At 32.6% G+C, this 18,822-nt stretch overlaps 1 protein-coding gene across 2 annotated transcripts; it reads right to left on the bottom strand.

Annotated features, from left to right (window-relative positions):
- Positions 1–50: 50 nt before the first annotated feature.
- LOC106128434 (CD63 antigen-like) lies at positions 51–18,560 on the bottom strand. Of its 2 annotated transcripts, none has more exons than XM_013326827.1 (6): positions 18,366–18,560; positions 5,008–5,196; positions 4,170–4,340; positions 3,522–3,749; positions 3,038–3,129; positions 51–695 (listed from the first exon to the last, which is right to left on the bottom strand). In XM_013326827.1, the coding sequence occupies exons 1-5, from the start codon at positions 18,423–18,425 to the stop codon at positions 3,058–3,060; spliced, it is 720 nt and encodes a 239-aa protein (XP_013182281.1). In that variant the 5' UTR covers positions 18,426–18,560; the 3' UTR covers positions 51–695; positions 3,038–3,057.
- Between the last annotated feature and the right edge of the window lie 262 nt (positions 18,561–18,822).

The following is an 18,822-nucleotide window of genomic DNA, read 5'->3' as shown; positions in this document are numbered from 1 at the left end:
CTTGAAGATAATGAGTATTAAAAGGGAATATTAAAGAAAAAAACACAATAGTTGGTTGAACTTTATTTATAGCCAAAGAATGTAAAACATATATTATTATCTGAAATGCTTAAGAGATTCAATAATACATTTTCTCCCGTGTACACAGTAGCTTTATCATATAAGAAACACTTCATAAATCACATTTATATAGAAATGCATACAATTTTTAACATTTTAGTCATAAATATAATCTGGACGTTTAAATATAAGTCGAAATAGGAAAATACTTTTTAAATGGATTCTTTAATTTTAACATTCGAATGTGACTTAACTAACTTAACCTTACCTTAATAATTATATATGAAGTCATACAACAAAAATGTATTAACCAAAAAAAAACGCATATATTATCTGTGATGGAATTAAAATGCTTAACAGAATAAAAATAACAAATATTCTACTTATCTGTACCATTAGTGTCGGTAACATTGCAAAATTATATTGATGCGTTCGAATAGTAATAACTCATTTTCCTCGAAACTAAACATGCTTCGAGAAAGAGTTTTAAAATATATTTGTGTTCGATAAAAGTTTTCTTTGAATAAGGTGGGCCAGCATTATCTCTTAATATATTAACTTGTACATATTTATCCATGTGCAGTCCACGATGTCCACTCGTTGTTCGTGTCACTCGAAATATTGTTTAAGCGTACCTGAAATCGATATAAACATTTTTAATCTACGATAAATCGATTATTTTCATCTTACCAAAAAAATCGATAATTTACTGGTACCGTAACAAAATATATAGACAAAAAATTTATAAAAAAAAGTTAAAATACAAAACCGTGCAACAAACTAAAACGTATAAAAAAATTATGCAAACTATTACACCATTTTTTTGCATTTAATTAAATCATTTCTAGTGGCATGTTACCAAAATATCGGCAAATATTTTTGTACTCTACATCTATGGCAACACATGCGAGTTATTGACTACATCACTAGCATGCGGTTAGTATTTACATAAACCCACTTACCATGTGCGATATTTATAAATTGCAACGTATTTATGTAACACTTCATTTAAATTACAAATTTTTATATTTTAGATGTTTCGATCGAAATCAAATATTGCACATCCTACTAATATTATAAATACTTAATAATGTAAAGTTTTTCTCTTAGATGACATTTAACTTATTTTGTTTTTTTAATTTAAATACAGGAAAGCCATCTAGTAGAAATAAAGAATATAAGCAAATCTTTAAGTCTAAATTACATCAAGACAAATTCAATTGTTTAAAAACTTTCTTTTAACAAAATTGACCGATTTCTAGTTATTTTAAGCCGTATTACATACATTTAGAAAGAAAGAAACTACCCATGTTATAGTAAAACTTTATTGGAGATAATCATATTATAAACTCCGCTAAAGGCACTGTTAGCAAGACAAATACAAATCCAATGACATACAGTAAAAACCGCTTAAAACGACATCATTTGAAAACATACCGGATATAGCGACCGAAACCATAGATTTCGCAATGCATTATGAAAAGTACAAAATCTATTACGAAGATTATCGTTTATTGCGACCGAATATAAGTGGTTTTTTTCGATGTCGCTTTAAACGGTTTTGATTATGTTAAATTACAAATAATTTGTATAAAAAAAAGCCCTTAAACAGATGACAATTTGGCACTGCGTCAATGTATCAATCTTAAACTGAACAAGTGCTTTTTAAATAAACTAGCATGGAAAAGCTAAATCTAAGTCATTTCAAACATTATTAAAAAGCTTTAAAACATTGAAAAGTTAATATCGTAAAAATGATTATATTATATAAATACTATTTTATAAATATTATTAGACGAGAAAATACAAGACATCTATTAATATTAATTTTATCTTTAAGAAAAATTTTGAACACATGTAATGTTTGGCAAGAAAATAATTCAAATATTTTAAAGGATTAATTAATAATGATTTATAAATTTTATAAAAAACCTACTGGCATTATTGTGCTCTTTCATATTATGAGATTCTTTTTTTTTAATCAGTCGATCGTAAATTAAATGCAATTATAGTCAGCCATGATTTACTTTTTTTGTTAAATAAAATAAAGATGGCATTAATTCTAATCAGGATAACATTCTTTTTTATATTTGAAAACTGTTTATTAATAAAAATAGTGTTACAATTTTTTTGTGCTTAAATTTTCCATCCTAACATATAAATATATTTTTTTTAATGGCAACATTTATCCAATTATGTTTTATGTTGGCCATTTCATTTCATATTTTTTTTTTTATTAAAATTGTAATTTTTTGAATGAATATTGTATTAAAATCCAGCCATAAATATATTTATATTTTAACTATCATTAATAAAATTAATGATAGAAAAATGTCTGATGAGATTCATCTATTTTATAAAATTTGCGTTCATTCATTGGGGTTTTTTTTCATAATTCATTTTTAATTTTCAATATTTTTTTGAAATATATTTTACAATTCATTCATTTCAAATGTACAAAAATAGACAAGTTACAATATTTTTACTCCACAGATTAAACACGGAATGTTTGTGATTAGCACAAATATTATGTTAGTAAGCTATACAAACCCAAAATAAGCGTATTATTTACTTACAAATCGCATTTAAACAAGACAAACAACATGTTTCATTAAAAACATGACATATAACAAAATTGAAGACGGTGTTAAACACATATATAGTAAAAAATAATATTAAACATTTAAATTGTATGCATTGTTGTCCGTCCGTACATAAAAATACTCACCATATAAAAACATCAATAAATGTATTATAAAAACATTGTAACAAAGTTAATTAAACCAAAACCTTTCATAGAATAAAATTTCCTGAACTCCACTTGAGTTCTATGTTAATCAAATAAAAAAAAAACAAAAAAAAATAAAAAATCAAGTGGAATTAATAAGAAAATGGTGTCATCCAGCCATGCAGTGAACACAGCCACCTCACAAATAGCCAATTATTAAAAAAAACATAAAATGTGTTTTATAGGTACCAGTTGTAAAGTACAAAATATTAGTAGCGAGACCTTCTGTCCATGTTTCTTATGGAGTTGGCGAGGCACAGCGCGAACAGCGCTCCGACCACCTGCATAAACAAAAAAAAACAATTTTAAACTACAGTTACTATAAATTATTTCGATACTACACAAAAGTAAACATTTATAAATGGTTTGGCCTTTAGTAGATTATGAAATGTAAGTTACAGACGCCTTAATAGGCAATCTTACTAATATTATAAACACGAATGTTCAGATGGATGAATGGATGTTTGTTTGTAGGGATCTCCAGAACGGCTAATCGGATCTCAATGTAATTTGGTATACATAAAGAACATAGTCTGGAAGAACACATAGGCACAGAATTATGTCTTTTTTAACTCCACGCGGACGGAGTCGCGGGCGACCGCTATCTAACTATAAATGTGACGTTCTTGTCACCAAGTTATAATAAAATGTTTTTGTATTAAACCCGTAGTACCTCAATACAAGCGACGCCGATGGCGACACCGGCGATGATTTTGTTCCACTTGTCGTAGAGTTCACCGGAGCGGTCAGCGCAGCCGATGGCGTTAGCATCAGCGATGGTGCAGCGGCTGAGCAACTTGCCCACAACACCGTTGGCGCGCGTGCAGCACGAGTCGGGCAGGTCGCTCACGCCCGCGATCACACCGTAGTCAGACGGGCTCGTTTTACCGCAGCACTCGAACTAAACAAATAAACCAAGAAATTTGTAGAAAGTTAAGTTAATCGCAGTATAAAACATATCATCGTAAAAACAGATAACAATATATTTTAAACGGTGATTTCGGAGTCAGAAATCCACGGTTAATGACTTAAAAGAACGAATCGTTTGCATTTGTAAACTTAAAAAAAAAATCAAGCAGTTTTTTCCTCATTTGTACCTTTTGCATTTGTTGTATCTTTACCAACCACGTCATGTCTTACTAAGATTATAAATGCGAAAGTTTGATTGGATGTTTCTTAGAAGGTATCTGCACAACGGGTCAGACGTAGAACATAATTTGGAAGAACACACAGGCTACACATCATTTTTTTTATAAAATCGCATGGACAGAGTCCCGGGCGACAGCTGGCCTGTTATAAAATATATTTAGGCAATGTATACCTGTTGCTGAATACTATTGAAGACTGCGTTAGCTGCGGGATCAGAGGAGCGCTTGTCGAATAGTCCGTTGACGCCCTTCACGAGCACCTCCTTCATCGTTTCAGCGTATGTGAACATTAATACAGCCAACACAACTTGCACAATGATGATCACCAGAAGGAAGATCGCGTACTGGAAACAAAAAGTCAATTCATAAGACAGATTTCATACATCGATGATTAACACTCTCATATAAAATAGGTAAAATCAATTGAACGTTTTAATTTTTAATTAATTTTTAAAAGTAAATTGTCTCCACTAAGATATGTCATGTGGTAGTCTACTTGCATGACGTGTCGAAAGCATGATTTAAAAGGAAGCGATGGAAACGAAAGCCGCTTTCCTTAGAGAGTTCAACTCGCACTTGTTAGTTTTTACGATTGAAATTCGTAACAGCGCGCCTGCGGTCAACTGTCGCTACTTGGTCATTGTCTACACACAAACATACTTTCTCCAATTGTTGAATACCGTACTCGATCTATTTTAATTTCATCTTCAAAATACGAGTAACTTGCGTAGACAGTAGACAAGACTCTTCACAACACGATAATAAACAAATTTAATATTACTAAATCTGTACGTAAATACACTGTTTTTGTCTACGTGATTGTAGTAGCAATTATTCGCTAGCTTTGTCACCTTGGGGTACAACACAACTTCAAAAAATCTATGACTAAGCTTTGTAAAAATTATGGATATTTAAATGTCCTAATAATATACAATGTCGATATGATTTATTCTGCCACAATAAAGTTCAGGCTGATCATGGCATATATGGTAGTAGGTATTATGCACTCACCGTGACAACCATGCAGTGGCTCTCGCGGATTGCGCCGCAACAGCCAAAGAACGCGATGATGAACATAACGGAGCCGATGACGATGAAGAACCAGGGAGCGACCGTCAGATGACTCTGCAGCAAATCTCTCAGCACCGTCCAGTTCATCAGCACCGCTATACCGATGCCGATCATGGCCAGCCCGCACAACTGTCAAAACAACATTATTCTCAATACAAATATATTGGTTGTATTTTAAATATTAAATTTTAAGGTATTTTCATTCTTCTTGTGTCGATAAATTAGATTCAGCCAGTGATTAGATATAACAGTTTCAAATACCTTTAAACTAATAAACTAGGGAGTTAAAAACATATCAGCGTGGTTGTGTAACCCGCCGCACATCAAATTGGTTAAAGATTGAAAAATAATTAAAAAGTAAATCGATACTATAATAACGTTTCAAAAATCAAGAATTAATGAGGCCGTAAGACCATAAGTCGTTATCTCCTTTACTTCATCTGATATTAAAATAAATGTTTTATACAAATATTGGTTTGTGCTCTTTTGAATGTAGGCTTCAAGATCACCAAGTTATTTTTGACATACATTTTATAACAAAGTGTAAAGTGATATGTTTCTTCCGGTTAGCATTATTTACAATAGCCCAGAATTAATATTTGTACCAACATTTTTATTCGCGAAAGTAATACTACCCGCATTCGTTTATCGAAGGAAAACAATAAACAGCTTTAGGAACATACGGGTTCAATAATACAGCGTAGTAAGTTTTGCAAATATAAAATTTCTCGACATAATCTTTAGTATGTTCGATTATTTAAATACCAATGAATCTTTAATTATATTGTAAATAAAATAATAATCTTACTAAATTTTATAAATGCGAATATTTAAATTGATGCATGGATGTTTGTTTGAAGGTTTCTCCAGAACGGCTCAACGAATCTTAATAAAATTTGTTCTGCATGAACATAGTCTGGAACAACACGGGCGTGGTTGCGGGCAAAAACTATTTCAATATAAATTCTATCATTGCGGCCATAAAAATATAATATACCATTTCCAAATGAAACAAAAAATGGGTCATTTTTAGTTATAAAAACCTCTGTCCCAATTCTCTTATTCTAACAAAGGCTTGAAATGCACCGATGTTTTAACAATAGTTTTCATCTCCGTAGGATAAAACGCGTTCATCTTTTATATATCTAGGACATGAAATATAATGTCCCTTATTGAGATAAAAAAAAGATTGATTCATATTAATAGAACAAAAATCAAAGACCAATATTTTAAAACAAAGATATTTAAGGAAAATTAACAGTAAACGTAATTCCTAAAAAAAAACGAGTTTGAATAGCAAATTACAACAGAAACGATTAGAAATCAACGCCTTCCTCAATAACATCTGTTAAGAAACTGCATAAAAAAACCAAGGTTCGAATCACTCTGTCAGCTTTTTTGCAAGATCGTTTCTCGCTGATCCATTTTCCGTCTAAACACTAATAAAATATGTTTCAAAAGGGTCTTGACAAACCGACGGACGGCCAACAAAGTGACCCTTTAAGGGTTCCGTTTTTTTCCTATGAGGTACGGAACCCTAAAAAGAAACAAATTGAATAGTAATCATAATCAGTTATTCACACTAAATATTTTACCGAAAACATGTAATTATATAAAATTTTGGATTCACGCAGTTCCCACGCACCAAATGTGGTTTGGTTATAACTTTGACCGTTATACCGTAATATCCGAGAGATAATTTTGAATACACACTATTATAAAAGAGTTAACATTTTTATTTACATTTGGATAAAGATATTAAGCCAATTTATATTTTCTTATGAGTTTCCGAGACCGAAATCATCGTTTAAAACATATTTTTGTTTTGTCAATAACAATGACAGGGATGACGATAACTTATTTACAGAGATTTTGGTCTCAGAAACCTTCGATAAGAAATATAAATTATATTTGTCATTATTCTAAATCAAGTAACCAATTTCTTTTCATCGAAAATATTCGGCATCGGATTAAAACGATTAAATTATACACCAGCTAAATTAAATATGCTCAAATTATACGAAATGTATATTGAAATATTGTTCGAATGAGAAGTAGATAAGGCCGGATGTTTGACACTGGTACAATGCTGTAATTAGATGCGGTTTTGGTACTAATTGTTTGCTTTAATGCATAGTCTTAATTTAACCCATGTCGTAGTTAATTACCGAATAAAATGTTTACCTCAACTGTTTACGTATAATGGAAATGTATCATTTTAATATTATGGTGGCAAAAATCAAAAGCGAAATAAAAATTAGTTAGCATTAACATTATCCTATCTTTGTCTTCTAAATAAGAAGATAAATAGGTCATTGTTATAAAAATTCATCACAAGTTTAATTTATATGCATACTAACTGCCGCCCGCGATTCCATCCGCACGTTATTAAAAAATAACTTAATAAGTAGCCTATGTGTTCTTTTAAGCAATGTTCTACATCTATGCCAAATTTCATCAAGATCCGTTCAGCTGTTCCGGAGATAACTTCTAACATACATCCATTTAAATTTTCGCGTTTATAATATAAGTAAGATTTAGGTTAAGTAATAGGTAATAATTTAGCGCAGAAGCAGCAACTGGCCGTTTTGACGATCTGCCGTAAACCTAGAAATGTTTATTGTGAGCTATATCCGAAGTATTGTCACGAGAATAGACTCTATGGGATAAGACGATGAAGCTCGATTACGTTTTATTCAATTCTTATCTCTTACCATGAGTTTCGATTGCCGAAACATGTATACAATAAAATATTGTCACTCTTATTCTCATTGAAAAAACAGGGGTGGCATGGCATAATCAAATCAGCTTGCGCCTGCGATTCCGTCCGCGCGGAACAAAGCAACCTAATAAGTAGCGTGTTCTTCCAACTATTTTCTACATCTATATCGAATTCCAGTCATATCAAACAAACATCCATCCATCCATCTGACCATTCGCATTTATATAATAACATAAGTTAATAAACTATTATCTTTTAAATCATTATTATTTTCACAATTTTTCCTTTTAGTACAACAGTGTTTCGTTTATGATTTCACGATTGGTTTATGAATTGTAAACGTATTGTATGGCAAGTTGAATTGTGTAACTAACCAGATGGTCTCATATCGAGGTCATCGGTCGCGTCGATGTGTATTTTTGTAATCAAATAAGAAACACGTCTCTCACTTTCACACTAACCAAACATATTATGCGTTTAACAAATAGCTTTTGTGCACGTTATTGAAGTAATAATAATTTAGTTCAAGGATTTTTAAATGTTAGTCTAATTTTACTTACTCCGTCTGCTTTTGGATCTATTTATTATAAATGCGAATATTTATATGGATGGATGGATGGATTGACGTATGTTCTTTGAAGGTTTCGCTAGAACAGATCACGATGAAATTTGGCATACATATAGAACATAGTCCGGAAGAACACATAGGCTACTAATTTATTTTTTCAGCGCGGACTGAGTATAGGCGATAGCTAGTTATCTTTATTTTTGAAAAAAAGGAGAATGAAAACTCGCACTTACATTTAATTGAACCCCAACTTCCACCTGCCCCGACTGATATTAAATGTGTCGATGTATAATTGTTTATTATAGTTAGTGCACAATACATTTAATTAATTATGTATATAAAAAGATCAACGGACGGATGATCGCCCACATAGCAGATAATACACACTGGAAGGATATAAGGGTTAATAAAACAATATTCCGGTCGATTCAATGACGATCAAAACACTCGTACCCGATACCTACTGCTTCATGAGAATAACGGATAAATAGATTCTCAAGTGAATACTATATCATAACAAAATCTCCCAACTAAAACGTAATCTCTTGAGAACTTGAGCTTAAACTTTGCTAGATATGTTTATAAAAATAATAAGAAATATAATTTAAGTTACTAGCTGATAGAAAAGCTTTCGATTAGGCTATCGAATTATCATCGGTCTAGTAAAAAAACCTGATACTTAACTCACCACTAACTTAGGGTAGGCTCCGAGCCCTTCAATGGGAACGAATAGCGAACTCATGATGAAGCCGATACTTTTATATCATGAAGGAGTGAAATTCAAAATACTTTCGAAACAAATGAACATTTTCATTTCGACGTCATACGACCTCAAAATGCACGACATCAGTGACGTACTAAATTAGAGCAATATTATAATACTTGTAAACAGTAATCAATCACGACTTATGTGAACTATAACCACCGAGGTTATACCAAAATCATTGCAATATAGTTACATTTACTTTACATCGATCGGTTCACACTTGTTTATCTTAGTAACATTATAAATGCTAATGTTTAGATGTATGGATGGATGTTAGAAGGTTTATCCAGATCGGCTCCACGAATCTTGAAGCGATATAGCATAGATGTAGAACCTAGTCTGAAAGAACACATAGACTACAAAGTTTCTTTTTGAAACAAGTTTTGATATATTTTTTTCTATCATATTATGATTTTTTTCTACATTAATTATCAAGGTATTAGGTTATCATGTGTACACAACTTCCGAGGTAAATATGTCCCAGTTTACACGTGGCATTATAATAGGCTACTTGTTATTGCCCTACTTGTGACTTTGTGTCACGCTTATTGTTTACTGAAAGCTTTTATGTGATAACAATGACCGCTATTAACAATCCATTGCGCTAAAGTAGCACAATAATCCTCAAATGCAAACATTAAACAGTGCATGTCATATAAAATTAAAAAGTTTTTTACTACATTGTCGGTAATTCATGTCGGAGGTCAAGTCGCGTGGAATGTACACAACAGCCATTTTGCAAAGGAAACCTACATCCTTGAAATTTATTGCAGTTATGCGTAATCGTATTTAAATTACATTAACTTTTAAAACATAGAACAAGTACGCTAAAATTATAACAGTCGGCACGTAACAGCCAGGAATAGACTTTTAAATATACAAAAACATCACGTTGGCCCTTCGACTGCAAATAAAATTATAACACAAGCAAGCGGTTAAACTGAGCGTCGGTGGCTCAGGTATTAAAGCACTTATAATCTGCAGGTCTTAGGTTCGAATTCCGCCATGTACCAATGTGTTTTTCGATTTACTTTCTTATGGTGAAGGAAAACATCGTGGTGCAACCTGGACATATCTGCGAAGAAATTCAAAAGATTTGTGTGATGTAAACTAACCCGCGATGGGCCAGCGTGGTTGACTGTAGCCTAGTCACCACTAACTAAGGCACCGAGCCTCTTGGTGGGGTCGTATAGTGAGCTGATGAATAAGTAGTTACTTAAATGATCAATAAATATATTAGTGTTGGAATAAGTAGACATTTAAATAATATTCCTACTTATATTGTCAATGATTGGTAAAGAGTATATAAGTATTTTTAATTATTTTTTCCACGGCGTGTCGCCTCTAGACATGCATTTGTACATTGGTGGCGCGGTTAATGTACTACGTTAAAAATACTCGCTCATGAATAGTTTAAAAGCACACGCGCATGTACTTAAACTAGTCTGGGGATGTTGTCGCAATTGTAACTGCAAAATATAACACACTCGCGTCGACTCGACGACAAATGTAGACTGCACATGTATGTACTTTTGGAAGTATTTAAGAAGGCTTTTTGACTAACTAAGAATATATTTGTCTTGTTCCTTACTTATGTTAGTTACACGCGAGTGCAGACTAAGACAGGACAGTAGCCATTGCAGTACTGCTTTTATTTCTTTTTACCCTCGTGTGAAAATAGCATTAGCTACTAATTTGTCCAATTACTCACAACGAAGGTTAATTGATATATGTGCAGCGTTTGACCTCAACGTTCAGTTTTATCGCGCTGTAAATTTGTGAATTTTTACAACTTGCGTGATAAAGCCATGTGCCATTTGTAGTACAAAATGATAATAAGTATGCCCTAGTAAATCAAAGTGTAAATCAAAATGGCGTGCTTCTTTAAACTCTTTAAACAGTAAATTGAGTTGGGTGAATAAAGTTGTAGCTTTTATTACTTTTAGGTATCACAAAACTCGAATAATAACGAAAAAAATCTTTTAATTCAATGTTTAGAGAAATGTCAAAACACATTGCAATGCAGTAATGTGGGCATGGCAATTAGCAACAAAAAATGTACTTTTTTCTTATAACCTTCGTGGACAATTGCGACTGGCCATTGCATATGCAATTAAATTGTACACAAAAAAAGAAAACAATGGTCCTAACGGCTAGCTTTTCATACAAGAATAGCTGAGAGTAGAGTTGCGTAACTTTTTTATGCATTTTTTTTGTTAACATAGTCGAAAATTTAAAAAAAATCATATTTGCTGCTTTCATGGCATTGATAGTTTTAAAAATGGTGTCTGTCGAAAAGTTACAGCTAATTGTTAAAGACTCATTTTTCCTATTGAAATGAATATCTCCTTTCCGTGACAATTGAAGAAGGAAAAAAAACATCGTAAAATAATAATGGTGAGCAACCCTCAGGTAACCTACAATTTGTAAAGAAAGCAGGGAAACCGCGGTGTACACGCATAGCACAAACTATTCAGAGTAGCACAATATTATCAAGAAAAGTGTAATTTCCAAGCACATTTCCTGTTCATGATGCCGAATAAAAAACACTGAATGATTGTGTCAAGGACAAAACCAATGAAGTTGGCAAGCAATTTAATTTCATTCCTCTTTGTAATTAATTTCCGCTGGCAACTTTAATTTAAAATTAATTCTGCCGTCTCGATATCAATATTATGTCGGTGATAGCTTTACCCTAATTCTTTGAAAAACGCATGTGGCGTATATCCGGAGGGGAATACAGGTGGGTGGAATTTCACATGCAAATATCTTTAAGGTGGATGTTTTGTCCGGTCCTATTAACTCCTCTATCTTAAATCAGATAATTATTTTATAACAAAGAATAGGAACAGAAAATAAATAGATAACAATGCATGGATTGCGTGAAAGCTGTCATAACTAAGATACATACATCAATCTGGTGGTCTAAAACTGGTGCGTTAACCCCAAGGAGATGATGGCTTTGAATGGAACATTTTCAAAGGTTTGAATCAACATTCGTTGCCTGCTTTGTTCTTAACAGGCACAACTGGTTCGCATCTCAAAAGAGTGTTAAGTCGTCACACAGAGCATAAACAAGCATTACGCAACGAGTTACGCTCCAAGCTGGGCAGCGAGGCGTGGTGGTGCGCAGCCGGCTGTGAAGTGTCTTGGAGCTACGTACGATGACATCACTCGTTCAACTCATTCATTTGCATTGAATACATCCATTATGAGTTATTTTCCATCACCTTATAGAAACAGCAAAGCTTAAAGGTATTGACAACTTAGTTATATTGCAACATAGAATAGTAGTTTATAAAATAAGCAACTAAAATATGTTTTTTTTAGTTTTTATTGAAGAATTTTAGTATAAGGTTTTAATTGAGGAAATTAAATTTTGTTGTATTTATAGCATTTTGTTGACAGGAAAATGTAAGCGAATGCGAAAACATTCGTTGACTTAATTAATTGATTTATCACTTTACTGTCCATTTGCGAAAGCTACTAAATTTACGAAATTTTGAGTTGTAGTTGAATATATAATATAATAAATATAATATATATTTTTTAATTCATTGATTAATTAAGACTTAAGTCATTTTGCTGCTTTAGACCGATGTTTGTAGATTACATATAAATAAATAAAAGCTGCAGCTAATGAATCGATTTAATAATATTAGCTAACACAAACCACGTGTCGTAATTACATATCGATCCATTGACCTAAATGAACACAACTTCTATTATACGAAATAGAAAAATATTTTATAACAAACTAAAACCAGCCAAAATATATAAATGTACGTATATTTTTATTAATAGCCATTTTGGATATCGTTCATTAGTGTAGTGGTCACCGCTCAGTGTATGTTTTTCGCACCATCAGCAATTTACCACATTTTATAACACCCGTCACCATACCTTATGTAATCAATACCATCAAAACCATTTACCCATAGTTTTAGATAGAAAAAACCATATTATTTCCCTAAATTCGGTGTTATGATTTGCATGATCACACCTATTTGATCCTTCGAGCCGGATTACTATAATTTAATAGACAACTGCTGAACATAAGTACCTCTTAATTAACGCAATGATTATAATTAATAATCGTGTAATTAATGGTGAATAGAGCATAGAATGATATAAAAGGAGAAAAATTACCGCATAATATTCCAGATAGGCTAAACCATGCTAGGAATGCTAGCTAACTAGAAAGAACTCGGGGGTACTTTTACCCGTCGAAGCTTCGATAGTACGATGCTCTGTATAATCACAGGTCCGCCACCTGGTGGATGGGGCGCTAACTACCTTTACGGCGGGTCACCGACCCCTCCTGGCTGCGACCTACATTCTCTTAAAATAGACGAATGTCGTTCAACGCATTTCAATCGCCATTCTCCAGTCGAATTAATTAGTAATTTTGTATTCGATAGCACTAATAGCTCAAATTCTTCTAATAGAGAAGTGATAAAATAATTTTAAGTAACTTTTAATGTTATTTTGCAGATTGGCTATAAAATAACAAAAACGAAGGCATAATAATCTGCGATATCAATAGCAGCGAGTTTGCAGAAGATATATTAATATATAAAATATTATAAACAAACAGGAATTACAAATCGGTCAAATTTATCGAACAAACGTAATTAATATGATGCCGATATAGCGATCGCAGATACAAAAATGGTGATGTTATAAATAGACGGGGAGGGTAGCGAACGTAATACTGTGAAAGCCTCGCAAAAAGGGGTGTTGGAGACGAAAATCGATCAACTACTTGACATCAATATCAGGACAATGCGAATGCGATAGGTGAAAGTGGACTTTCAAAAAAAAAAAAAAGGTCGATGTTGAATTGTGACAATTTTAGCCATATTTTAAAGTGCCCAGTAAACGATAACTTATTTTGTCAAATTATTTAGCAGTATGCGGCTTTGTTTTACGCTTTTTTTTCATATAAATGTTTGATGATTATCTTGAGATTGTTTACCGGACTCTTTATGCAAAATACGTTGTAACGTTCGATAGAACTTTTTAAGATCAACGACCCAAGTAAGAGGTAGACACGGTCGGGAGGCAATAGACAAAGAACCTAATGGAATCATGTTTTAATCCCCGAGAGCCCTCCGGAGTCAGACATCTCGGATTTCAATTGCTCCATGCAGACGATCGATTCATTGAATTTAATATTTAATAATGAGACACGAGACGCTTTTATATTTGTAGTAGGTTATACAATGCTTGCAGAGGTGTTCCTTCAATGATTTGGAAAACCTTTGATTCAATAATTTCCATCGTACAAATATTTTCAAATGTTAAATATATATAAGATAGAAACATAACCAAAGTACTTTCAACTGTAAATGTGCCCTTTATTTTATTCAAATAGCGTTTGTTTCAGTGTAAAGTTTTATATCGGCGTAGGAAGTATGAACCAATGCGAGTCGCGTCACGTGGCATCTCCGTCGTTACCGCCTAATGACATCCTATCTATTCTACAGACAGCGTGAAGCTCTTAGTGTAACGTTAGTAATAATTTAAACCTTATGTTAACGTGTTAGGTATTCATTTACATTGTATTCAATATCAAGGATAGTGATACGCATTTAAAACACGTTTACAACTACTTCAGTTTGATCATAGTATTTTTAAACCCAGTAGAAGTCAGTAATAAAGAGTTCTACATATTTGCTAACTTGACATTGATTATGCCTATATAACCCAGTTATATTGTGTGTGTTAGCTCAAAGATATACAGATTAATTTTTACGGGTTATGATTATTAATTTTTTCGAAGCCCTTGGAGATTAATAATTACACCCTTACAACCCCTTTATGTGTTGCAGGCGCCTCGCCGGCGGCGTCCACCCTTGTGACTTCATCCATTCATTGTTTGTCATATTACATACAAATTATGTGCTTTTATTACGGACATTCGGTTTATATCATACATAAAATATTGATTAATCTCATTGTAGGATATTGGTGTTATAATAGTTATTATTTCTTCCATTTACAGCATCTTTACAAGATAAATGATCTACAATTTTTTTGCAATAAATTTTGAAACGAACGACAAAGATTTAATTTAGGAGCTCGACATTAACAAAGTTATTTACATTAACTTACACTATAGAATAATTAAGATAGGTATTGTGATAAAATAAACAATACCTTGTTTAAGCCTAGGAAAATCAAATAAAGCAGCGTAAGCCTTGTCGTAAAATTAATGTCGCAGAGAAACAATCATTGAAAATAATATTAACTGTAATTCAATTACAAAGATATAAACAGCGTGATAAAGAAATCTGCAAAAAGAAATTGCGATGCATTACATCGATGGTATAGGTTCAAAAGATTTGTAAAAGAAAACTAGACTTGTGGACTAAATTTTGGAAAATATTTAATTCTGTCAAGCAATGTATGGTTTTATTAAAAAAAGATAATATTTTTTTCTGTCAGACAAGTATATAGGTATTCGTAATACCTGTCTTAATTTAAGTTCGTATTAGACTACCTATAGATCTTATTATTAATAATCGAATTCAAGTCAAACACAAGAACTGGAACTACTAAGAGTACGAAATATAATTATTGTTTTTTTTTCTCATATTTGTAACATAGTTAAATTAAAATAAAATCGATTCCATCCGAATTGATCACCTAATAGATAAGTCAATTAGTATAATTTAATTTCTAAAATGTTTACTTAACGAAAAATATTTTACAACAAAAACCAATCTGTAGTCGATTGTAACAGCGAGATATACCATTTTTACGATGTTATGTCTATCACAGCACAGCAGACCTTTTAATTATTTCTTTAGCACCATTGTTCTTTGATATTTGACATTTTAACCTCAAGGTTCAGATGTCAATAACATTGTTGCAAAATAAAAACTACGAAAATCATAGCAACGTTTAAGAAAAACATCGCAGAAACGTTGAGAAAATCGATTACGACGGAGGTACCCAACAAGATATATTTAAAAGCATCTCGTCGGGCGCCGGAGGGGCGTCGAGAACGCTAAGATGATGTCACCGCTCCGTACGCACACATAGTATGTATTTAAATACGATTTGCTAGTACATCGAACTTTTCTGGGTTACCTTGGTGAATAACCATAGAGTAAGAACCATGTAATGTGTTTTGATTTTTAACCCAAATGTATTGTGTTTTAGCTACACATAAATTGAACATGTAACTGTAAGCGAGTATCTTTGTGTAGATGTTGTATTAATCTACACTAAGGAGCTGCTTCAGTATTAATTTAACGTATTTGAGTGTGACACTTTGTCGTTATCCAACTAAAACGTTTATCGATTTAAAAAGATTACTTATATGTTAAAAAATATAATTTACTAGCTGTCGCCCGAGACTCCCTCCGAATGGAATAAAAAACCTTTATTAGCCTACGTGTTATACCTTCTATAAAACATCTAGTCATCCATCGATCCAAGCATTCGCATTTATAATATTAGTAAGATATACAACTAAAATGAACTTTATTCTTTTTATTAAAACAGAGTAATAAAATGTTCATAACATTTTAACAGCTCATTCGACCTCTGGCTTGATCGATCGTCAAGTAAGGTCACAAGGATAAACGTACAAGGATCCTCGCCTTAGTACTCAGTGGTCACGTATTTTATTCCCTTGGATCTTACGCGTGTTTTCCTTGACACATTTTCGGACATTAAGGAAAACTAATTTATATGAAGGTATACAGATTTTAAAGAATAACTTCAACTAATTCTTTTGGAATCAGACTAAAACGTAAACTTTTATCTCAGTGAAAGATCAATTAATGCTTAAAATTATTCATTTGTACAAGGCTCCTGTAGATGAGAAACTTATATGTATTTCTGTATAGAAAGTGAGGATAATAGAGCCACAGGGAAACACCCAAAATACATTTACATATTCGTAATTGTATTTCCACGTTAATTAAATTTTGTGCGTCATACATCTTGACCGCAAAGATTACTAATTAAAATAAACTGGTTTCCAAGTCATTAGCTATTGAATAAATTCACCTGTTGCCTGAGACAAACGAGGGGTGACGTGACGTGTAACTTGGAGAGGGGGGTGAGAATGCCGTCACACAACGGCGTTTAAATTAATAAACTTCCTTCCTTGTAAATAATTTAATTTTTTGGACTTGGAAAATACCACTTGTTTCACTTGTAAAACAATATCGGAAGTTATTGCTTGTTTACTGTGGGTTTCCGAGACCAAAGCCCTGTTTAAAAAATATTGTTATCTCGGTTTTGTCAAAGATGGACAAGGATAACGATATGTTTTATAAAGGCTTTTTAATGTCAGAAACCGACGGTAAAATGCAAGGAAACAGATAAATTGTCTATCGGTTTAGTCATTCGAAAGCTGCAACGTTTTATTGCTATTCTTGTTGAACTTTCTTGCCTATGTCACCGTAAAATTCTCAACTTTGTATTAAATTACCAGAAAATTGTCACTAAACGAATCATTGGTAAATTAGTAGTGTACTGTGTCACCACGCTAAATATTTGAACATTATTATTATTTTAAGATTCCCTGACATGACGGAATCGGATATGATACGTCAAACTGTGAAAAAATCATTCACTTCTCAGTAACGAAAGAAATATGCCTAGACTGATTATAAATTGGCCGAGTACACCATCGATCGGTAACATTGAAATAGACGAAAATACGATTATTCTCAAGACTTTTTGTGTAAAATTTGTGCACGTGATATAAAAACGAGTGATGTCATATTCACTGCTTGGTGGCTGGTATTGAGTCAGTGGCCAGTTGGGTACGCACTAAAAATTATGGCATCTGACGGCATGTCTGAATCACTGATTGACCTCTCTATGACACAATGTTTGTAAAGTTTTTCCGATTAATATCTGAATAGTTTGATTAATTAAATGTTGTAGAAGGTATTATTAATCCTTTGTAGATTTTGATTATTACATATACACAAATCCAAAGCTAAAGCTTGTTTTTTCCTGAACAAGGAATAGAGAAAACAATTAGTTATTTAATGTATCAGACCATTCGACCACGATATGGGCACCATTTTGAAAATGAACTTCAAAAGTAATTTGGCCGTTAATAATTTATAACCAAATTACTTTTTGAATGCTTATAAATAACGATTCATTTTGTTCTATAGCCACGTAGGGCAATTATTTTCGCTGTTCGTGAACCATAGCCAGCGGTTTATCGGCACGAAACCAAACCGGTTCTCCCGCCCTTTACTCACCGCCACAACCAGATTGAAGAAGAAGAGCACATATTTCACGAAACTCGTTCCACACCCCATTTTGAATGCACTAAGAGTCACACAATAAACTCCACCAGTTGAGATCACTCACAAATTTACTTGTTTACTTATTTGTTAACCAAGCGCAGTCCCACCTCAACGGCGAATCGAAAGTGACTAAATGAAAATAAAGGGGAGACCGCGATGGCGACGCCGCGTGTGTGTTGCCAGATCGTGATGTTGTATTTACCACACTATTCAATTTAAACATTTTTGGTTAAAAAGATCACATGTACATAATTTATTATTTTTTTATTATTTAATACTATCAGTTTGTACTTGTCATTTTATTACTTAAGTCATGTCAAGTTAATTTTAAATGGATACTTTATTCTTCGGGAAAATGTCAATGGTAAGAATAGATATTTGTGTAATCGTAACCTTGTGTAGTCGTTTT

The sequence above is a fragment of the Papilio xuthus genome, unplaced genomic scaffold (genome assembly GCF_000836235.2).
Source record: "Papilio xuthus unplaced genomic scaffold, Pxut_1.1 DF828780.1, whole genome shotgun sequence".
NCBI classification, from domain to species: Eukaryota; Metazoa; Arthropoda; class Insecta; order Lepidoptera; family Papilionidae; genus Papilio; species Papilio xuthus.
Note: the sequence above shows the minus strand (reverse complement) of the source record. Positions and strands in the feature narration are given on the sequence as shown.